Source organism: Hippocampus comes, unplaced genomic scaffold, assembly GCF_001891065.2.
Source record: "Hippocampus comes isolate QL1 unplaced genomic scaffold, H_comes_QL1_v1.1 scaffold231, whole genome shotgun sequence".
NCBI lineage: Eukaryota > Metazoa > Chordata > Actinopteri > Syngnathiformes > Syngnathidae > Hippocampus > Hippocampus comes.
This window is the reverse complement of record NW_017804877.1, coordinates 369,484-393,037: the sequence shown is the minus strand read 5'-3', so window position 1 is coordinate 393,037 and position 23,554 is coordinate 369,484. Positions and strand designations below refer to the sequence as shown.

At 40.1% G+C, this 23,554-nt stretch overlaps 1 protein-coding gene across 7 annotated transcripts in view; it reads right to left on the bottom strand.

Moving 5' to 3' along the window:
• The window catches only part of col13a1 (collagen, type XIII, alpha 1), a 154,276-nt gene that overhangs the window by 35,922 nt on the left and 94,800 nt on the right, over positions 1–23,554 (bottom strand). For 5 of the 7 annotated variants that reach the window (XM_019881456.1, XM_019881424.1, XM_019881441.1 and 2 more), the window contains 14 exons: positions 18,825–18,875; positions 16,677–16,712; positions 16,433–16,459; positions 16,162–16,188; positions 13,136–13,162; positions 13,026–13,052; positions 11,751–11,777; positions 10,310–10,381; positions 4,695–4,787; positions 2,319–2,360; positions 2,201–2,218; positions 2,016–2,042; positions 1,882–1,926; positions 1,090–1,134 (listed from right to left, as the gene is read on the bottom strand). In XM_019881456.1, coding sequence (XP_019737015.1) covers positions 1,090–1,134; positions 1,882–1,926; positions 2,016–2,042; positions 2,201–2,218; positions 2,319–2,360; positions 4,695–4,787; positions 10,310–10,381; positions 11,751–11,777; positions 13,026–13,052; positions 13,136–13,162; positions 16,162–16,188; positions 16,433–16,459; positions 16,677–16,712; positions 18,825–18,875 — 564 coding nt within the window. Of the gene's footprint in view, positions 1–1,089; positions 1,135–1,881; positions 1,927–2,015; positions 2,043–2,200; positions 2,219–2,318; positions 2,361–4,694; positions 4,788–9,031; positions 9,095–10,309; positions 10,382–11,750; positions 11,778–13,025; positions 13,053–13,135; positions 13,163–16,161; positions 16,189–16,432; positions 16,460–16,676; positions 16,713–18,824; positions 18,876–23,554 lie in introns of all 7 variants that reach the window. The other 2 variants (XM_019881416.1, XM_019881462.1) reach the window with 2 other exon arrangements.

Genomic DNA, 23,554 nt, shown 5'->3' with positions numbered 1-23,554 from the left:
CCTGCCTTAGAGCACCTTCTTGCGGTTTAATGTGAAAATAACATGTGAAATGACATATTAATAATTTCATGCATAAATCGCTCCAGAGTATAAATTGCACCCCCGGCCAAACTATGAAAAAAAACTGTGAATTATCGTGCGGAAAATATGGTATGTTGTATTGACATTCTGGCAGTTTATTGGTAAAAGCTGTTTTTGAAACAGATTTAATTTAAGGTTCGGTATAAAGGGCTATTTGAATACTTGAGTGTGTTGGCATGTCACGAAGAGCAAGTGGTGGCGATGGCTATTTTTCACCACTCAAAATACATTCACACACGAATGACAGCATAAATCTCAGACAAGTTTGTTTATTTTATCTCTGCAGTACGTCCTGCAATATTGTAAGTAGTGAAATCTGGAAGGTGGTTGTAAAGGGAAGAAAAAATATGGACTCTTGAAGTGGGTCAGTGCGTGACCATCCAGTTGGACAATATTTTCTCAGAACCATTCACTCACTCTTTAAATGCATCACAGAGGCAAGTAGTTGCGAGTGGGCTACATGTCCTCTTAAAAGTCATATGATGAGACATGCCGAGTTTACATACAGATTATCCACTCCTTCTGCACGCCCCTAATAGTGGGAGGGGAAGGATGTTTTTCCTCAGCAGCTCATGGCCCTTTAAAGTTTTGTCACACTATGCTATGACCAGTGCACATTCTGTCCCCTTTTGTCCGAAGGCAAGCTAGAGTGTACTTGTCTGCGTTTTGTTACATCCCATCACGTTGTATTCTAGCTTTAGGTAATCAATACAGCACCACAATGGATTACCAGCAGAAAAGTCTTGTTTCCATATTGCAAGAGTGATTGCATGGGTAAATGACACAAGGTTTCTTTGTTAAAACACCAAAGTACTGTACATTCCTTCTGTTATCATGCTTGAACTAAAAGGAGTAATTGCCTTTGTTTTTGGTGGTTTTGAATTCATATTCATATCAACAGCACATGAATTAAACGCATTTCAAGATATGCGTCAACCAGCCGTGCAGGATTAAAGTATGCTAGCCCATTATACACACTCCTAAGGGCTTTCTCGGCTGTTATTTTACCTTCTCCCCTTTTTCTGCTGCAAAACCCCTCTTCCCTTCGTCTCCCTGAGAAAGGGATGGAACAATAAAGCCATAGTATCATAGGACACTCAGGAGAATGGCTCCTTTTAGTTTATATTTCTGACAGAGTCACTCGTTTCATACACCAAAACCCTACTAACCAAAAGCAGTAAAGAAGAGGAATTAGAGTATTGATCCAACAGCGTGGAAATTCACTTAAGTACAGTCATTGGATAGATAGTTATAAAATGGGGCTTTTCATCAGTGTTATTCTGATGAATGAATGAAAAAAATATATAGACCACCCTGTACTCTATTCTGGATACAGCCGTGCAACACAAACTATCACACTCTCTCTCTCTCTCTCTCTCTCTCTCTCTCACACACACACACCCACACACACCCACACACACCCACACACACCCACACACACCCACACACACCCACACACACCCACACACACCCACACACACCCACACACACCCACACACACCCACACACACCCACACACACCCACACTCTCTCTCTCTCGAGAGAGAGAGAGAGAGAGACAGAGAGAGAGAGAGTGTGCGGGAGAGAGAGAGCTCTGTGTGTGCGTGTGTGTGTGTGTGTGTGTGTGTGTGTGTGTGTGTGTCTCTGTGTGTGTGTGTGTCTCCAAATAATGGACAGATAATTTCCTGCGGCACACCTAATGATCTCTCACGGCACACTAATGTGCCACGGCACACTGGTTGGGAATGACTGTTCAAGACTACTAGTGTTTGAAATGGGTTAAGAATAAGGTCTGTGTACCTTTGGGCCTTCGGGACCTGTTGGACCAACATCACCTCGATCACCCTGTGAAGAAGCACACATGCAGTATATAAAACACCCGTTTGTTTTCATCTTATCAAATACAAATGTATGGACATAAAAAAGGAACTCACCTTCTGTCCTGGTAAACCTGGCTCTCCCTGGAAGCAGAATATCAAATAAACCAATAATAGTGGATGACAATGTGTGCTTTCGGTGACTTGCCAATAATTTAGTCATCAACATATGAGGCCACATGTTCACACCTGACCTTTTTCAACATTCTGGAAATGTTGAGATTTTAATTTATTTTTTTTACCTTCAGTCCTTGTAAGAGCTGTAGAATGAGTCCAAATATTTCATAGTTAGTGTCACATCCACAGTTTCACTTGAGAAAGAAGAACTAGTGGGGAAGAGGAGACTGAATCAAAGCTCACCCTTGGGTCTTTTCCAGGTTTTCCTGGTTCACCAGGCTTACCCTGAAGGCAAATTATCATTAGATATACATTAAGACGGCAACATAGAACTGTATAAATATGTCACCTACATAAACTATGTTATATATAATATATCCCAGAGGAGTGGACCAGTTGTTTGAGTCACTTTTATGATCATGAAAATGAACTGCATTTTCTGTTTTATTGAGACAATTATGTTGCAAATTGTCTGAAGTTGCAATATATTTGTTTGTTTCAGGAGACCGAAAAGTATTTGTTCTAGTATAATTCACGATATTTGGCTCAGATTTTGTAAAGTGCTTTGCTGCAACGCAGGTGACGGCTGTTCATTTTTTGTGTCTTGTAAGTCCATGTGAGAGAGGCACCTTTAATGGTGAGTGACACGAAATACATGAAAATTAAATGGAACTCCATCAATGAAGCAGGTTAATTGTTTTCTTCGCTAACATTTTGGTGGAGGGGCGGCCGGTGGTCCAGTGGTTAGCGCGTCGACCTCACAGTGCAGAGGTATGAGGTTCAATTCCAGCTACGGCCTCCCTGTCTGAAGTTTACATGTTCTCCTCGGGCCTGCGTGGGTTTTCTCTGGGTACTCCGGTTTCCTCCCACATTCCAAAAAAATGCATGACAGGCTGATTGACCACTCTAAATTGTCCCTTAGTGTGAGTGTGAGCGTGGATGGTTGTTCGTCTCTGTGTGCCTTGCAATTGGCTGGCAACGGGTTCAGGGTGTCCCCCGCCTATTGCCGAAGATAGTTGGGACAGGCTCCAGCACCCCCCGCGAATCTTGTGAGGATAAGCGGATCGGAAAATGGATGAATGGATATTTTGGTGAAACGTAACGTTTGCGTTTTGGCATGCTTGTTGCAATTTTTGCGAAGTGAGCACGACTTGTACAATATTTTGCTTTAAGTTAGAGACTCTTTTATTTTTTTCTTCTTTTTTTTCAGTTCATAATACCACCAAATAATGGAGTATCATTTATATTTTGTCAAATGTGTTCTGGAATTTCTTTAACTTCTGCCTACTCCGTGCACCCATTAATCCCGCCCTCAAATGTTTGTCATTGGCTGGCCTCAGAGTTGCATTCAAGGGCAAGCCTACATACATGCCTTTTCATGAAGGCAACATATGATGTATGTATCTATATCAGCAATATTAGCCTGCTAACAACATAACTAATTTGGCTACAAATACACAACGAGCATTCGTAATTAACAGTTTTTTTCCCCTGCAGTTCATCTTGTAGAGGAGGGGTGCCCAAACTTTTTTGACGGAAGATCTACTTTTCGAACAACCAACTTACCTACAAGATCGTCCCGTTCCCGCCCACGCACGCATATGTACATGTAATGAGAAGTTGACATATAACAGCACTAAATGGAAGTAACTGTTCGTACTATTGAATGCTGACCAGTTATTTTGCGGATAAGCAAAGTTGTCTGCACATGCACTAGTCTCTACTCTGTGTAGCTGCTCAAAATGCTGATTGCGCGGACCTTCACCACCTCCCAACAAGATAAAATGAGAGCGCAAGACACGAAGGGGGAGAAGGCTCCCTTGACAGATCTGTGAACGGTGTCCTTCCATGTTTTTTACTTTTCTTTTTCTTTTTCAAACAAATCTCATCACTTTTTATGAATACTTTTGTTGTCTTGGTTTCCCTGGACAATACACACACACTTCCACACGCATGCCGTAATGAGCAACAGCGATAATGGCCACTAAGATGAACGAGGCACGGGACGCACTTTCGCAGCGAGCGAACTATCGTAGCTCACATTTACTGTTTAAAAATGGTTCTCTTGGCCACCCAGATTCCCATTCTTAGCAAGTACCCTCGGTGAATTTCCAATTCTTAGCAAGTACCCTCAGTGAATTGTACATGAAAGGCAGCTGTTTTGTTTTTTTTTTTTTTTTTACAACAGCCACCTGGGTGACATCACCCCCGCAAATAGAAATGGGTCGCAGGCTATGACGCGAATATTCGTTGACGAAATGTTGACATTTAATATTTATTCAACACCTTTTTACAGCATCGGAAAACGTTAATAATGTTTGTGTCATGTTTGTCCTCTGACAGAAACCACATTAAAACAAAAAAAAATATATATTTCCCTCCCATCTTTTTCCATTTTCAAACATTTTTGAAAAAGCTCTAGGGAGCCCCTCGGGGGCACTAAAGAGCCGCATGCGGCTCGAGAGCCGCGTGTTGCCGACCCCCATTTGAGGGTAATCAGACACGGTATGCAACAAACAATTTTAAAAATAAAACTACAAGCTCAAATAACCTTCATAACAACACAAAGAGAATGCATGTTCTTATTTTTTTTAGCGAAGATTTGTATTTTCTACTTACCGGTGAGCCGCTGGCACCATTCAGACCTGGGTTGCCTGGCAGACCCGGAGGCCCTGGTGGTCCTGGGGGCCCCTGCGCGCCTGGCTCGCCCTGCTGAGAGACATTGAGTTACAATCCGTCATGGTGGAGGGGGCCTCACCACATTGGCCATGCCAGCACAACAAATTCAAACGACAACATAAATCCTGCACATTGGTAGGTTAGCTGGGGTGCAGAGCAAGCGGTTAATTATGACAGACTGAAGGTGCGTTCTTGTCCTTGGTGAATCAGTGTTAAAATATTCAAATTTTGAGACTCGCTTGTCAATTTTGGGGAGAAGAACACAGATTGCATGTAAAGCTTTGCAACTCTGTCCTAAAATGGCAGGCAACTGTGTGTTTTAAGACCATTGCAATTCAATTTTATGTGGACCAATTTCAAGTCTAGTTGGGTGCTTGCGGTATGTGGCAGAGCAATTGAAAGCATTTCTACTGAATTAAAGGTTAATTGGTTGCAACAGCGATATGTTAAAGGTGGCTTACAACTGCAACTTCACTCTCTGAAATGTATATAATTACACACTGTATCTTTTTATAATTTTAAGTTTGTGGGGATTTATGCCTCTATTAAGCCGTTACAAACCCACACACTTGGTTCCCAGCCTCCTTATTACACTTTGAACTTAACTTTTAAGATGCGAAATGAAAAATAAACACAGGCTGCATTAAAAATGTATGTGGGCGACGCACGCTTGGCCCCCCGGCAGCAGACGACCAAGGCGGAACGTTGGCCAATGACAAGGGAAATTGTTTTCTTTTTATTCGAAAATGGCTTCCCTTAACTTGAATCCTGCGTTGCATTTAATCCAAAGAAACAATCCAGGTGGATTAAAGCGCCTTTTAAATCCTCGTTGTTGTTGTACAAAGTGAAATTTGCGAAGACTCCTGTTGCTTGGTCTTCTTTACGACGAAGAAGAAACAATTGATGGAAACTGACTTTTGCTTTACATAACAGCAATAACAACAACAACAACAACAACAAGGCTTTGAAAAGGTGCATTATTCCATCAGGATTGTACCTTTAGCCAGGGGCCCCCAACCTTTTTTGCCCCACGGACCGGTTTATGTCAGACAATATTTTCAGGGACCGGCATTTAAGGTGTGGTGGAAATAATACAAGAAATTAATATGGTATGAGCTGCATGAAAACTGTGGTGTTTTCGAAATATAATAATAAACACAAGGAGCGTCTAATCTGGCCGCATCACTCCGATCGCTATGGTAATGTTTAATGCCTTCAAAATACGATACAACGCAAATTCAAAGTGCATGAAAATGACGACTCACCACGGCACCGAGCTTGATTTTCTGCAACCAGACGGTCCCATCTCGGGGTAAAAGGAGACAATAACACCTCAAGTGTGTGGTTTATGTCCAGTCTACTTTGTAATTTTGTTTTCGTCGCCGTTGCTGCAGAAACCCCCCGCCTCACACAGGGAGGATGTCGGTAATCGGTCACGTGATGGAGAAGCGTGGTTTGACGTGTGTCAAGCGTGACACAGACGGATGTAACGGAGAATCCGGTAGTTTTTCAAAATAAAATATCTTTCGTATTCCGAAATAAAACTGAATTAAGGCAAGTTCTTTCTGTGCGGTCCGGTACCAAATGCCCGGCGGACCGGTACCGGTCCGCGGACCGGCGGTTGGGGATCCCTGCCTTTAGCTACAATGCGACACAGGATTCTGTTTTAAGACTGGCTTTAACAAAAACTTGAAAATCATTATTTGCTGATGTTTCGTCTTCCCATTTGCTGTCGGATGCAGCGCACACCACTCAATTTCCGAGGGCAGCTTTGTACTATCTGGCTCGTACTGCCTGCAGTGGGCTCCATTTTGTTGGGGCACTCTGAATGACTGAAGAGTACATTTGAACAATGTTTTAAGTTTCTGAACAGTCTTGAGTGAAGCGGCATGCTTGGAAGGTATTTCCAAACATACCCACGATGAGGGAACGGGAGAGATGAGCTCGCGGACATTTTTGGAAATATTCTCTGTTGTACAGTGAATCCGCAATAACCAAACCGCAAAGTAGAGAGGGAACACTGTTAGAACACTTAAATAGTACAGTGTATGCAACGCTATTAATTTGTACTCAATCAATGCTATTTTGCTGATTTGCTTTATTTGTTGCTAGGAACATATAAAAACTACACATCTTTGAAACTTTGTGGAGCGATGACACTCTTTAAGCAAGAACCCATGATATTTTGGTGATGGGCTGCATGTACTCTGCATATAGTTGGCATTGGGCCAAAACCTCCTGTGTCACAAGTTGGTCAATTTTATAGTGTTTTCATAAATCTATCCTAATGTTCAGTCCGCGTGTGTTGGTGTTATTTTTACAAATTTTTGAATTGTTGAAAATGGCTTTAACCCTTTCAGGGACAGCAGTCACCAAAAAGGAGAACTTATCATGTTATCTGGTTATCAGGCTATTATTGGGTCCCCTGAAAACGTAGTGATTGTGGAGGCATGAGGATTCCACCCGACGCCAGCGATAATGAGTATTATCTATAATTAATTGTCCCTTTGGCCATGACAGTCACTTACACTGGGGTCAAGCATTGACACTAACGTTCCAAATGGCGCAGACAGAGCTATACCTACAGTACCAAAGGTGCAGTGGACCAATAAGGCCATGCAATTCTGTTTTGTGTTGTGTGCAGTGCATGCAAAATATATAGTACTACAAAGTACACTTTATTTATTTATTTTTAATGAATGAGCATTTGGTTTGAGCCTGTTTGAAGAGCCACTTGGTCTGACTTAAGGAAAGTAATGGCTTCCCTTCAGTAATTACTGCGCTTCTATTTGAGACGAATGGCACATTCTCTTGTAAGATCATACAGAAAATCCACATTAAACACAAATTATTCTCAGCCTTCCCTGAGCATCATAACACAATGAAGCCTGTGATGATGTATGTCTTTGGTGCTTGTTTTCGGGGTTGGATACACACTAGTAGTGCTGCCAAAATTTTAAGAAATTAGCTATCCAGTCACGCAACTTTGATGACTATCATGACAAAACAATATTGTGAAAGTAAGGAATCAATTATTTTGTATTTCAAAACACATGATGTGATTTTCTTTCATAAGTACAGCCACTGCTGCAGCTGCAAACTATGTTGCGGCATGGTGTGGGCTGCGAACCAAAGCCAGCCTGTGACAGAGGTCCAAGGTGATACGGATTTGCACTATTATTATTCTTACTGGAATAGTGAATGTGATATTGTCTCCCATGCGGCTTTTTGTGGAGTTTTATTAGAATTTGAATTATTGTGTGGTGACGTGTCTTTGTTTGAAATAAATTTCATGAAATTACGATTTTACAATGGATAAGGCGCAGTCCTGTTCCTGCTCCTATGGATGCGTGTCTTTTATGTATAGCTGCAAAGGGTAAGAGCAATAAATGGATGACATGGAAAGCTTGAGACTCTAGCATCCTGAGGGTATGGCTTTATGTTCTGTTTTAACAAATGGTTGATTTTTTTTTTTCATTTTATGTTCCAGTCCATATCCTAGCACTTGAGCACCTCTTTAAGTGTTGTATTTATTTTTGTTATTGTTACATATTTTTTCATTATTATTTTCTTTGTCTTTTTTCAAGATGTCCTGTCATGACTGTACAGTATAATACTTTTTAAGAGCAACAAAATAGTCTGAGCATTCTCAATCGTGCACCTCACTCGTCTTTCTGTTCCATGTCAATTGGCTTTCAGATAATTTGACCAGATGTCAGTTGCCAAAAGTGAATTGCTTTCTTTACGCTGAAAAAAAAGAAGAGACAAGTCTCCGACTCTGATTTTCTTTTCAGTACCATTCGAAGGATCATTCGTCAGTCCAATGGTAGTTGGAAGTTAAGCGTGCTGGTTGATGAAAACGGTCCTTCGTACACCTACGTCGATTCTATTCCAACATTAATCAACTAGCCTTTATAATTTTCTCTGAACTTTTGTGGCCAATGAAATGTTATTCTGATTGGATAATGTCTGCTGGCAATGAGTTAACCTCTCGTATGTACAAAATCAGCTGGGCTAGGCTCCAATTCATCCGCGGCCATAATGAGGACAGTGCTAGAGTGCTCGAGAAAATGGATGGATTGAATGACATGATACTTTCAGAAATATTCTGGACAAAAAAGACCTTCGGCCTTCAAAACTGTTCAACATTCATTAGCAATAGCAACCGGAGCAGTTGGTTAATTGAAGCAAGGGGGGAGGTTTTGCCGATGATTGAGGACGGCTTGCATCGGCAGAACAGAGAGGGAGTGACAAGTAGCGGGAAAAGAGAATTGTACCTTGAGGCGTTTTAGGATTAGAGGGCTTATTGAGGGCATGTTGCGCACGGTGATAGGCAACATCTGCCGAGGGGAATTCACATTAGACAGGTGGCCAACGGTGCCAAAAAGGGTCACGGGGCAAAGGTCGCCAGGAGGCCACGGAAAGGAAAGAGGGTAGGACAAGAGGTTGAAGGCAGGGAGGAAGGATAAAGGAAAGAGAAATACGAAATAACATGACAGTGAAAAGCAAGGAATAAAAGGGAGGCAAACTAAACAGGGTCAAAAGTAGAAAGTCACAGCAAACTCTGGGCCTGGAATGGTTATAGGGGCTTTAGACAATGTCCTCTGTGCTTAAGTACACAAATAGGCAATTTTAAAGGCATATTTATCTCCTGAAAGTTAATAGATTGGTTGCTTAAAAATCATCAGACATCCCTTCTTGAGGACTTATTTTTGGTAGCCACCTTGTAAGAGCCAGACCCCTAGATTGCAGTTTAGCAATGATCAGTTGTGCGCCAGTCTTGCCCCAAAGAGAGTATGGCAGTACAATTACAGTGCATATCCAGACTTACTGTGGCCAACTGTCCAGCACAGGGCTGTACAATACGTCGCTTCTGTTGACATGATCAGCATCATCAAATACAAGTTGAGGTGATGGCAGTTAAAAAAAAAAAAATCTCACTGATAACTTAATTTGTCCCCCTGACACCAAAGTAGACCATGTTGTGTGCAACGTGCCTACATTTTGCATACCGCACAGTACATATTTCCAAAAGACTCATGTGATACAACCTGAGAGTCATTTTTTCTGTCTGAGCTTTGTCACACATGAATCAAGTAGACTTCAATATCCAATACTTATAATATGATCTCATAATTAATACTCTGTCTCTGGAAATATATACAACATGGAAGTTGAAAGGGGTCAATGTAGGCAAGTTGTTTTACCCCTCACCATTTGCCGCTTTCCACCCCAGGATTTCAGTTTAAAAAAAATAAAACTCACATTTCGTTTTGAGATTGGCACATGTACTATGTACACAAATTAAGTACCATAATTATTCATCCTAACTGGTGGTTATAGATCCAAGATAAAATGCATGCACAAATACATGTGTTTGGAAAAGCAGAAGCGATTGAGACGTGCTTATTTTGTCGTTGGTGGAGAACGTTAAATGCTTGAGGAGTGCCTTGTTTGAGAAGGCACTGTCTCTCTTTGCGGCACGACTTGGTGACACCCCCCCCCCCCATACCCAAACATGTTATCCATCAATTTGTTTGTGGCCACCCACAAACCTTCAACATCAGCGGCTGACTGGAGCGCAAGGCAGCCAAGGTTTTCAAGGGAAGATCCTGCACAAATAGGCTCTGCCAGAGAAGTGGTCGCTTCCGTCAGTGCAAGCAACGTTGACAGCAAACCATTAGCCAAAAGATAAAGAGGGGAGTTTGCCTTGAGCTCTCGATCTCGATGACACATGAAGTTAAACCCTTCCAAGTTGTTAGAAAAGTGTGTGTAATGTTACTTCATTACCCCTATTTTTGCAGACACTTTGCCAAAGCTTGCAAGAGTGTTCGCAGACTCATTGCTATTCAAGCCTGTTCCAACTAAGCAGAACAGATTTTGAGCCTGTCCTTTGTTCAGGAGCTGCAAAGAGTACTGGCGTCAGGTGCACCTCTAGGTCTCCACTGGTGAAAGGTACCAAAATAATGGATTTGTGTTTTCCCACAATTTAGTCCCCTTCACGTGGGAACCGACGTCAGCGGTACTCCAAGGTACCCAAAGGGTTGAGCAAGACATATTTAGCTGAATGGTCAACCTCATTGTGACAATGGGCCTGTTAGAGCTGAGGGGAACCTTTTTTTTTTTTTTTTTTTCAACGAAACATGCCTTCCTGTAACAAGTCACATGGAAGAAGAAAAAAACAAAACATCGGAGGTCCTTTGTTGTTTCCTTCTTTACAGTGTGGTATCATTTATCATTTTTCCTTATTGACTTTTGCCATGCACACCACACAGACCACAATGATCTGGACCGAACTGGGCCATTTGCTGGAAACAGGGCTTCAAAATGACATTGTGTGACATTTGGAAATATGAAACGGCTCGTTAACTACTCCAGGCGTTGCCACCAATGTTGCACTTTTTCCCCCGGTCAGGATTTTCTCTGTTTTTGTTACGGAGGAGGCAGACGGCAAGAAACTTTACATGCGCTCAGATTTCAGTATAGTTATCATCAGGATGTACCAAAACTGTCACATGTGGCGACAGTTTAGGTATAAAGCAAAACACATAAATGTCATTGGACTCACTTCATTTACAAGGAAATATTTCACCTCCAGACTCAATGGCCTCAAAACCCCCTCTTCACAGAAATCTATTTCTTGGCACATCCTCACACAGGCCCTTATCATGTCCAACTACAGTACATGTTTTAGCAGACTGCTGCTAATTGCTTTGTTTTTTTCTCAAGTAGTGAAACCCAAGAGATGGAGAGCCAAATTTTAACTGCAGAACTACTTGCATATGTTACACATCACGGAGCTACTTGTCATTTGTATATCCGGCTTCTGTTCACTTTCTCCTCTCTCAAAGTAAATTTTCTGCTTTGGCATTTCTATTCACAACTCTACATCTTGTAAGGGGTAAATATTACCAGCTGTGGAAGTGCTTCAAAGTCACTGTAACAACTGTGCATGATTGTTTTACCGTCGTAAATTTGAACGTGATGCTTTCTTACCCGATGTGTGTAGTCTCCACAGACGCCCTGGAGAGAATAGAATAGGTTTAAACACATGAAAGCTTCAACACTCGAATGCAAACATATACAGTAGTAATCAGTTCATTAGGCTTTATGTGCATCTGGGGAATACACTGTCAGCAAGTCACTTACGAGAATGTTTAAAAAAAAACACACACACACAATATTAGACCAATTTTGGTGATCATTTTCAAGGGGCACTTGATTGGGCTAAATATTGGTGCATAGGTCTAAATGTAAAAATGATGTCAGCACTGGAATTCACCCTGCAGTGATTTAATGTTTTTTTTTTGGGGTTTTTTTTTTTTTTTTTTTGCAACGCATCTTAACTCATTCAGTACCAGCCAATTCTAGACCCTATTTTATTATTAATTATGTATTTATTTTTACCCTAAGTCTTGGAAAAATTGAAAAAAAATAGGTATCTGGGGTTGAACGTGTGTAGTGTGAAAAGACATATAAATATGTCTTTGGGAGTGAATGAGTTAATGAGGCCAATTTTTTATGGGTGTGGGCCTGCTTTTTTTTCCCCATCTCAGCCTGATTATATCACTGAAGTAAGGAGACAAGCATTGTAATATTTTTTCCTGGCTTGCTTTGTCACATTCTGATGTCAGCTACTGTCTGAAAATGGTGACGAATAGTCACCAAAATTCATATTCACAGCTCTACTCATGTCCACTTGAAGCTGATGAAACTAATGATTGCACAATGATTTTGAATGGACAAATATTGTCCGGTTCCTTCCATGACTCCCATCAAGACATGGGAAGACGCAGAGGGGCATGGCTACATGGCTATATTGCTGACAAGAAAGGTGCGTTTTGAAATTAGTCAGTTCTTTACCAGTTTCTCCAAAACAAAGAGATGGAACTGAAACTGAAAGCTATTTTTCATGATTTAAAAAAAAATAAAACAAAATAAAAAATAACATATACATTGATCATGTTAATCAAAAATAGACAATCTTGGAAGGATGATCCCCTCAATGGAAATGTATTGATTGATCCTGGTGGAAAATACAGGCACTTTCTAGTAGCTTGCCTTTGACAAGCAGACATTATGAAATTGACCACTTGAGGGCAGAAGAAACAACGAGGAAATGTTATCACGATACATTATCTTGTTTGCATGCTTGGTGATGCTGATTATCATTGCAGTTATCATTAGGTCTGTTTCAATGATACTTTCTGTGAAATGTCCTTACAACCTGATCAGTTAAAGCTGTCTTGTTGAAAAAACAATGAATCTCACCTTCTCTCCTTTAGGTCCTGGTTCTCCCTAAGTGTGAAAACAACACAACTTAGTTTGTTTGGAGTTATCCTGAATAAACGTGTGTCAGAATGTACAAATAAGTGACTTACAGGGAGTCCTTTTGGCCCACGCTGACCCTGAAAGACATCAGCAAATCGGTTTTCATTCTGGTTTCACTTAAGCTTTTGAATCATAGCAAGAGGTAAATCAGCAACGACACAAACTCCTTCTATTAGCTCCAACCTCATTATGAAACTTGTTGCGAGCAACCCTTCAGTTTGATTTCCCATCAGGCCCTGTGGTGTGAACTGTCAGTGTGCGGCGACTGGTTGATTAATGAATACTGGGAGGGGATCCGGGGCCAACCCGTCTATTACAATCCATAAGTGTGACCCCGCAGGCTAAACAGCACCATAGCTAATTTTGGAAAGCAATAGTAAGTCTAATATTAACCAGACAGCTTCTCAAATGTCTTTTAACATCTCGCTGACATATGTTAGGAAGAAGACAATTAAAGGAGCGCATTATGAGAGAATAATCATAATACTGAACACTCAGTGTTATTTCAGCCATGTTTAACATTTTGGCACGCCATGATGGGTCACTTAACAACCCAAAAAAAAAGAAATTGACAATATACAAAAAAAAAAAGAAATTGACAATATACAAAAATAAATAAATAAATAGGTACGGTATAAGGGCTCAGTCAGTCTCTCCATGAGCAATGCTTTCAGTTGCTGGCGAATAGATACTAAAATCAGTCATAATTTCGATCAAGGCTGACATGACTTGAACCACAATGCCAATCAAGGAAACAAAGATAGCTTGTTTGAAATTACCACAAATAATGAGCTGTTTGCTATTGCGGCACATAAACGGCCATATAGGTGTCCGCATTTTGAAACATCACATTAATTTAAAAATTAAACAAAACAAAAAAAAAAAGAAAAAAACTGTTTTTTTTACAGAACAGTGACAATATAAACTGTAACGTTACATAAAATTTACACTAGTAGTTATATGTTCATAGACTGTATATGCTGTATGTGTGTGAAATAAGGAAAACAGTTTTATTAGAAAAACATATTTTCAGTTCCTTTTATTTTTTTTTCTGGTGTTCATACTTTGCATTTACATTTTGGTCTCAGTTAAATAGAGGTACATTTACTGGCTTTTGTTTTCAGGGAACAATTGTAGCGACGTAGACAAGTGGACCGGTAAAACTGCAAATAAAGATGTGGATATAACAAATAGTTACTTTTTTACACTGATATGATTGACGGATTCGCTCTCAAGCTCGAGTAAGCTTTAGCTTCATATTCATACCAAGTATAAAAAAAGATGCATTGTCTTAGTAGTCAGAATATAGTCTACTCATCCACCCCGAGAAGAGACAATGTGGGTAAAAGCTTGCACCTTTTTAAACAAGTGAGTCCCAAGCAGGGTGCTGCGTCACACGAGATACGATTTAAAATTTTACTCTTTACTTTTCCAGATAAGGCAATTGAAAACAGATTCTAACTTGCATTGCTGACCGAGCATGCCATGAGAGACCATCAGGGATGTGGCGTAAATCAACCCAGCAATGTCTCGTAGCAGGCAGAACAAAGCCCGTACATGCTTCTTCCGATAAATGGCAGAAAATAAAATGAACCTGTGTAACCATTTGTTGCCTTTCATAGAACTGACTAAGTCATGGCCCACCTGTGAGTGTATCAGCCATGGGCGTCATTAGGCCTATTTTAGGGAGGCTTCAGCCTCCCTAAAAATATCTTTAGCCCCCCTAAATAATTTCCTTGCATTATTTAAAAAAAGTATTATTTATTTTTCCTGTACTTTTGCTAATATATTGCATCAAATTCAATGTAATGTGGCCATTTTAAATTATATTTCGATAACCTGCCATTTTTGTAATGTTAAATCTCCCAGGTTTCCTGAACGCAACAGGTGTTGCGTTAGCATTTGACGTGTCTGTCACCATCGCCGCATCAAATGCTAACCCAACAACTGACAGTTTTTTAGAAAGGTAAATTAAGTATTCAATGCATCCATGCTGGTAAAACTAGTGACTATAGTCCGCTAAAATATCTCCAGTAACAGCAGAAACTGCACTGTAACAAGTGTTCACTTTTGGATAAATGTGTATGTATGTGACGTCACTGAAGGCCTAAGGTTGAAATGCACGGCCCGCCACTGCTAAGCATATATTAATACATTTTGGTAGAGAGGAATATAGGACTACTGTCATATAGGTTATGTTATCGGGAATCCTTCTAATTCCCTTGAACAACCAAGATTGAACTTTTGAACTCTTTGTAATTTCTATTATCTAGTCCAGTTAAAGTCCAGGGGAGGAAGCCCCATCATAGTAAAGAGGATACTAATGTGATGTGTGTAGTTCTTCATAGCCTCTTCATTTTGCTCTCAAAGTGCACGGAATTGATGGATTTTTAACAGAATGTCGAAAAAATTTCTCCCGGGGGAGCATGCCCCCGGACCCCCCTAAAGGGGCTGTGTTGCCTTTGGGGCTAAGCCCCCCTTGTTCTTCAAACCTAGTGACGCCCCTGGTATCAGCTTTTGTGTTCGATTCAAGAGACCCATATTTTATATGCTACTATACTAAACTATATACAGTATAATACTATATACTCTAAGTATATTGGCAAGTAGTGAGACTTGTATTTTGTTGTGACGTTATTGTTTGCCGGTGTGTCCTGTGATATGTTTTTATGTTAGTGTTATGTTTATTATTGTTTTGTTAAGCGCTTTGTTACAGCTGCAGCTGTTGTGAAAGCGCTATATAAATCAAGATGTATTGTATTGTATTGTATGTGAAATTGGTGTCTCTGCTCAATCATTGTTGGGAAAACCTGGTCTATGCTATTTCTCTGATGCCCACTGTATAATCACGTTGCTCATGTCAGATAAGTCGATCACTCATTTTTTCTCTTTGTTAAAAAAAAAAAGGGGGGGGGGAGCTAAATTGACCTTAACAAGAACAGAACAAGGAGCAGTGCAATCCCATGTTAGAGTTCAACTAAACAGCAAATATAACAGTTTTATATCTGCCAGTAACAGTGGAATAGCTTTTCAACTACAACACTGAGACAGAATTAAATTATCAAAGAATGCTTACCACGTCACCTTTGAGCCCATTCTGTCCCTGTGGGAACAGTAAAATTAGGAATAAGTTCCTTGCGTTGTAATGAACAAATTTTCCACTGGATGCATTGCATAAAATATGACTTTACATACATTGAGTTCTCAATGGGTTATGTGCTGTCATAAGTTAAGATATACCTCAAGCGTCCGGAAATACCTTTTTTTGAAACAACCTCTGGATCAGAAATGGTATTTATGGTTTTTGGCACAGAAAGTTTTGCATAAGTGACTTCAAAGAAACTCACATGCTTGCCATCCAGCCCAATTGGACCCTGGAATTAAAAAAGAAGAAGAAAAAAAGCTTTTCATGATAAATATAACATTGCAAATGTGAACAGACAAATATGCATTTCATATTTTGACATTTTTAAAAATGTGTTGTGTCGGTCCGTCTGATGAAACGTTCGTCATTACTACATTGCGGTTACTTTAGCTGAGAGGATCTCGTGCGATTTAAATTATTATTATTCTTTCATGTGTGCTACTCACTGGAAACCCTGGAAATCCTCTTGTTCCAGGCTGACCCTGAAGAGAAAAATAACTTGGTCTTTGAGATTCAAATTTACAAATTACAAATTCAAATTAGACACAGCATACAGGCTGACGAAAACAATCGGGCACGGAAAGCTGTTTTTGTGAAAAAATAAATGCCAGGTCCAGACTTATCAGTCAGACACATTTCAATGTATCATGGAAAGTCCATTTCACATTAAACTATACACACTTGCCTCAACTGTCATTCCCTCATGATATCCTCATCCCTGTGGTAAACCAACTTCTAAGTGTTACTGGATGTCTAGGCCTCTATGTTCTGGACTTGGCTCCTACAGTAAGGAACTTCCTTCGTAGACTGTTATTCATTAGGGATGCCTATTACCATTACAAGAGTGGGCACACAAAGGTATACACTGTAATAAGAACCAATGATTAAAACAGATGGCTGTTCTACTTAAGGAGGTCTTGACTTTTGGTTTTGCTCGGAAGAAGAGAAAAAGGTAATGTCATATACGACTCCTCAAAATGAGCGTGCAGTTCATTGGAAAATAATGGAATCTCAACAGGAATATTGAATTTGAGCAGAGGTCTGGAAAAATGACGTTGACCCCTGATTGGTCTCGTTGCTGCTTCGCCTCATTTGAACCACGGCCAAATTACACAGTCAAACCTCTTGAATAATTCTACTGTTTCCACAGTCTGTAATTACATACAATCATTTTATCATTAGCGGCACATTGCCCCAGTTTTGAATAAAGAACCCAGTCCAGCCAACATAAACCTAAATTCCATATCCCGGTTTCCAGGAAATACAAGGGCCTTACTTTGTCCAGGTAAAGCAATATGACTATCCAAGGCGGTTAGTGTTTTTGTCTGATGTGATATCTGCCGGCTTGACTTTAAGGCATTCAACAATCAATACATACAAGGTTATTTCTTTACATCCACTCTTTGGTCGAGTTAGGTTTAATGTGTGAGCTTAGCCTACCCAGCACACATTAACAGTGCCTGCTTTCAAGTTATGTGTTAATTTGATGACAGACGTCAAAGTTGTGACAAAATATCATTTTCCAACAATTGCATTATCTTCCCTTGGTTTTTAACTTTAACTGGCAACAATGAAACAGATCACTAGAATTATGAAAGCTGCTCATTCTTCCTCTTGGCCATGTTCTGGACTTGGTCAGGGAGCCTGAGGCTGTGGGACAAATTCTGCATGGCGCATACTTAAGACTGTTATCAGGCTTGAGGAGTTAAGGAATACCTGTACCAGCATTACATAATCGCATGTTTTCAAACTAGCAAGTCAACCAAACGTTACTGGAGTTAAGTGGATTAATGATCACAATGTGGGTTTTAATCAACTCAGCAACTTTTTGAACTCAAATTAAGTTTTTGATAAATTACAATCAGAGTTGCCTCCTTTGTAGTCCTGTCACATCAATTTGACATCATTCTGATGGTGAATATTGGATTTTTATTTCTGTCAATGTTGAACTGACATTAGAAGCCCACTGGGTCACCTCCGACTCCTCTAACAATTTGGTAAGAGAGAGTAGTCTGCGTTCAGCGTAAAAATGGGCGCATCATAGCTAGCTAAAAGGAGATCTATTATGCAGTGCAGGTGGTGTAAGCCGATTTGGGTATATTTGATCACGGCGCAGGCAGACAAATTTGGCACTCCGTTAACATTCCTAAGTGTGACACTAGCATGGGACAGTCCCTCTGAACCATTGTAGAAATCAATTCATTGAATGAATTATGATCATCATCATCACTCAAATATTTTACTGGCACCCCGTCAATACTTAGGGTGCATTATGCATTCTTGTATGATTTGTCAGACACATCCACAGAAGTGCTGGTCACAAGTTTGTTTACACTCAGGCAGGTCACTGCATGCTCACACTTGGGTCGTCTGATTGCATTGCCACTCAGTTACATCATCAGAACAAAACACACATTTGATCCCTCTGGATCAAGCAACATCAGCCCTGTCCCACAGATAATATGATAATCCCGCTTTTGAAAATAATAGCCAGATAATTTATGGGAACATAAAGCCGTTTGAAGCATAACTGATATAATGGATGAAACACAAATGTGCATCGGCAACAGAATAGAAAAGAGAACGACACTTACAGGAGGTCCTCTGGGTCCAATGATTGACAGACCTGGTTCTCCAGGAGCTCCCTGGAGGACATAGCATAGTTACACACTAAAACAGAGAAGCTATACTAAGGGCAATGTTTCACTACAATAAGTTGACCGTCAGAAAATGTCATACAATATGTCAGAATGCAACAAAGATGTTTTGCTCAAAATGCAGGAAAATATGGAGTTTGGTCTGCCTTTTTCGCCAGTTCGGATTTGTGTACCAGCTCCAAGAATGCTTCTTCTATTAATTAAAAGTGAGCGACTTGGCTAGTTTCAAGGCAGTACAGTTTGGAGGCTATATAATGCTGCCAAATCAAAACATCAAAATAGGAGCGAAGCCCTTCAGAAATTGCTTTAAATGTAGCATGGTATGACGACGTATCGAGATTCATATCAGTTTGTCTTCATTTACTGAAGTACACATGCTGCACCTGCACTGAGATGGAATTTCCCCAAACTCTTACGATCCATCCATTTCCGAGACCGCTTCTTAACTGAAGTCTATCACAGTTGACTGTGTAGGAGAGGTGGACTACACCCCGGACTGGTCACCAGTCGATTGCGGGGCACAAAAAGGCAAAGAAGCATTCACACTCACATTCACACCTGTATGACATTTTGAGTCAATTATCAAAATACGCATGAGTTTTGTACGTCACGCAAGCACAGGGAGAACACAGAAATGTTCCAATGGAGATCAAACCCAAATCGTCTCATTGTGAGGGAGGCATTGCCCGAGCTATTCCCAAAATGTTCAATGTTGATTCATTCCTTGATTAAAAGCTGTTTTGGTTGATTTGTCAACACGGTGCCTGCCTTAAATGATGATATTGCTCTGAAGTTTAAATAACCGGGTCTGATTAATGCTCAGCTTCACCCACGCTGCTGGTACAATTCCCATATTTTCTGGATTATAAATCAGTTTTTTTTTCATAGTTTGATAGATTTATACTCTGGAGCAACTTCTGTGTGAAATGATTAACACATGATATCATTTCACATTATTTTCACAGTAAGGGGGTGCTCCAGGCCTGTGTTGATACTTTCCAAATTGGCAGTAAGTGATTAAAACACCTGGCGATGACTCTGACCTAAGCGATGTAGACGAGGAAGCATCGCATCTTCTACCTCCGGAGTTGGTGGGGTTGTTTAAAAGTGACACAGTGGATAAAGATTTGATTGGATTTAGTGATTTGGAGTGACACTGATGGTTTGGTAAACTTGTTAGCATGTTCTTTACGCTATAGTTATCTGAATAACTCTTAATATGTTACATTAACATTCCAGGCACGTTTTCAGTTTGTTGTTTATGCGTCATGTAACGTTAGTGTTACTGTCTACTGTATATATACAGTATATATACAGTATATTTCATATTAAGCAGTTGAACCTTTGGTGCTCTGATGCCATCTAGTGGCGATTGTTGTTATCAGTAGAAATGTTCGACCCGACCCTAGTTGCCGTGCACATTTACTAGCGCACCTTAAAGGATATGTTTTATTAGCTCTGTATAGCCATTTTGTTAGATGAAGAGAGTGCCGAGAACCAACTATACGAAGAGAGAAGAAGACAAACAGGATTTAGGCAAAGGTTTAGCCCCTTATGGGTGTGAGCCCACGAGGTTTGTGTGTATTTAACGCGTATGAAACCTGTAACCATTGTAAATAGCACAGCCACCTTACGCTGTGTTTTCTATGCTATTGCTATTTATTATTTATTATTTTCTACAAATATATTGCTAATGCTTTATTTATATTGCACTTATATTGAACTGTGTACAGTTCTTCTGAAACATTTATTTTGTGCAGTGAAACACTTACCCCCCCCCCCCCCCCCCCCCCTCTCTCCTGGAAACACACACGCCCCCCCCCCCCCCCCACACCTTGCTACTGTAGACTGCAAATTTCCCCAGTGTTGGACTGATAAAGGTTATCTTTTCTTATTTTATGTTAAATCAATTGTCTTCATGGTTTTGTCTTTTATTTGGTTTGCAATGTCACTTGCTTGTATGTTTCATGTTCGTGGGCCCAGTTCTCACGGATTGCCAGGAATTATACCCTGTATTCTCATTTGGACTTCGTGTCGTCACTCATGCTGCATCCTGAGGGCACTACATTAGCATATTGGACACTTATTGAGTCTATTGTTCTCTATTTTATTTTTATTTGCCTCTCAAGATGTCATGTCTGTTCTTGGTGTTGGATTTTATAAAATAAATTTAACTTATACGCCGGTGCGACTTATATTTGTTTTTTTGTTTTTTTTACTTTATTATGCATTTTATGGCTGGTGCGACTTATACTCAGGAGCGATTTATAGTCCGGGAAATACGGTACATAACATCTATCCATTGGCCTGAACTCAGTTTCACAGCACTTTCCCTAATTTCTTTGCTTCCAAAGGCAGCTGTACCAAAAGGTCATACTTGATCATCATCCATCAAATTAAAATCTCTTCATGTTTTTCAGTAAATGTCGACTTTTATCACTCAAGAGCAAAAAGGCAAAGGTAATGATGGAAAAATAGATGTTTAAATGTAGTTGAGATCGAAACAACTTTCTGTGACCACTTTAAATTTCCACAACTTGCAGTAGCTGAGACAAGTGAGGACATAAAGCACAGGCACACTAGTGCGAAAGATTAGGTTACTTGTAACTCGCTCTTCCACCCTGTGATGTATGGAGTAAAATTAACAAGGCAAAGTCAGAATCACAACAAAACACAGAAAGCACTTAGAGAATGTGCATTGCACACAATCGCCTCCCGATGGAATCACCAGCGAGCCAAACTGCAGATTGTTTTCCTGGAAAATGAACATTTCTTGAGCCATTGAACAGCTCAATATCCATCTGCTGTGGGTCTATAATTATAATAATAACGTGTTGTCATATTTTCTTCTCTCAGTCTGCTTCTTCTTCTTTTTTCTTTCTTTTTTTTTTCTTTTTCTTTTTTCAGTTTCTTTTGTTTTTACATGGCCAGCTATTGCTTTGCACTGTCGGACCAAAATCTGTTTTGCTTTCCCCAAAAAGTTGTGTACTGGTAATACTGAGAAGTTTGAACCAAAAGTGGAAATGTAAATGTTTGCAAGCCTAATGCCTATTGAGCTTCATATTGCAATATAGGGGAGAATGGAACTTTTCTCAGTGGCCTAATTCCTGTCACATAAATAACAATGACGCACAAACTGCATGCATTACTTCAATTCAGCAGAAAGTTAGGCTAACAGCTTGGCAGAAGATGAGACCGCGTTGCTTGGCTCTACAGATATTTCTGCATACATACAGAAAAGAAAACACCAGGCACTGTATCTTCATCTCAAACTCGTCTTGCCATATTTCTGCATTGCCAAATTTAAGATCAAAGTGCCCTAAAGAGTCACGATCAGATTTCTATCTTGCTAACCACTAGGCTATGGGCAGTACCAGTCCTGGGGACATTTAATGATACAGAGAGACAAAACAAAGACATTCTCTTGATTATCAACGTTTGAAAGAAGTATCCTAAAGAAAAACAAAGAAAAAGGCAAGTGCCTTAACCTGTGCTTAAACACACATTAATCCACTCGTTTGTGGAGTTAAAAAAAAGTTTGCCAAGAAGCTGGCAAACATGAGGGAAAAACAAACGTCTTTCAAGAGCGTCTTCCGAAATGGGAAAAGGCTAAATGATGTGACAGAAGAATTGCCTACAATTTCCGAGAAATACAAATATGCATTTGAGAGAAAATAGCAACGGTTCTATTTAAAAAACATGTTTTGTGCAACAACTGTTTCTCACGCACCGAGCTCTCTCTGTGCAAAATGTGCAACTTTGCAAATGAGGCAATGATGTCATTAAAAAAAAAAAAAAAAAATCTTTTTATATATATATATATATATATATATATATATATTTTTCTCGCTCCTTGCCTTTTGCAAGCGTTTTTGGTTTGTCTCGTTTTGTCCTGTTTCTTTGTCACCAGTGTAGTTTGCTGTACTTCCGTTTTTGTCTTGTCAATGACCTTTTTTGTGCAAAAGATCTTATCGTTTTCTACGTTTGTGAGATCCACCCCTATCCAGATTATTCCGGAAACCTAATATCAGGATTGTTATTATCATAAGGGATGTGAGATCGCATCCCAACTTGCTAAATGCCGTTTGTCTCTACGGAATAGAGCTGTAAATCCTTCCCTATATATAACATTTTTGTGCGACAAATTGACAGCTTTCGTGACCAGTCCACAGTTTATGCTTCCCTGTCTGGTCATAAAATGCAAAATATGTTTGGATATCTACTTTGAAAAAGTTTTCCTTAACAGTTAGAATCCCAGCCTTAGCTTGTATGCGATGAATGACATCAATTCGATGAAATCCAAGTTCTGCTAGGTTTAAATCCCTGCATATCTCAAGGTTGTACCTGGTCTGCGTGACCTCCTACGAGGTCACATCCACACCTTTAGGCCACAGTTTCCTTATGTGCATGTTCCCAATACAGTGGCGGGCCGTGCATTTCAACCTTAGGCCTTCAGTGACGTCACAAATTATGAACACAATACTGTATAGGCTCGTCAAGCAGCACTTAATTTCAGGAGCATATAAAACCATCAATAACTGACATAACTGACTAACTAATAACTAACAGCTGAGATTGAACGAACTTTCGTGCACGAAGGTGACTACAATGCGCCATTATAAATTGCAGGTGAGCAGATTTATTTGATACATGTTTGTATCTTTGTC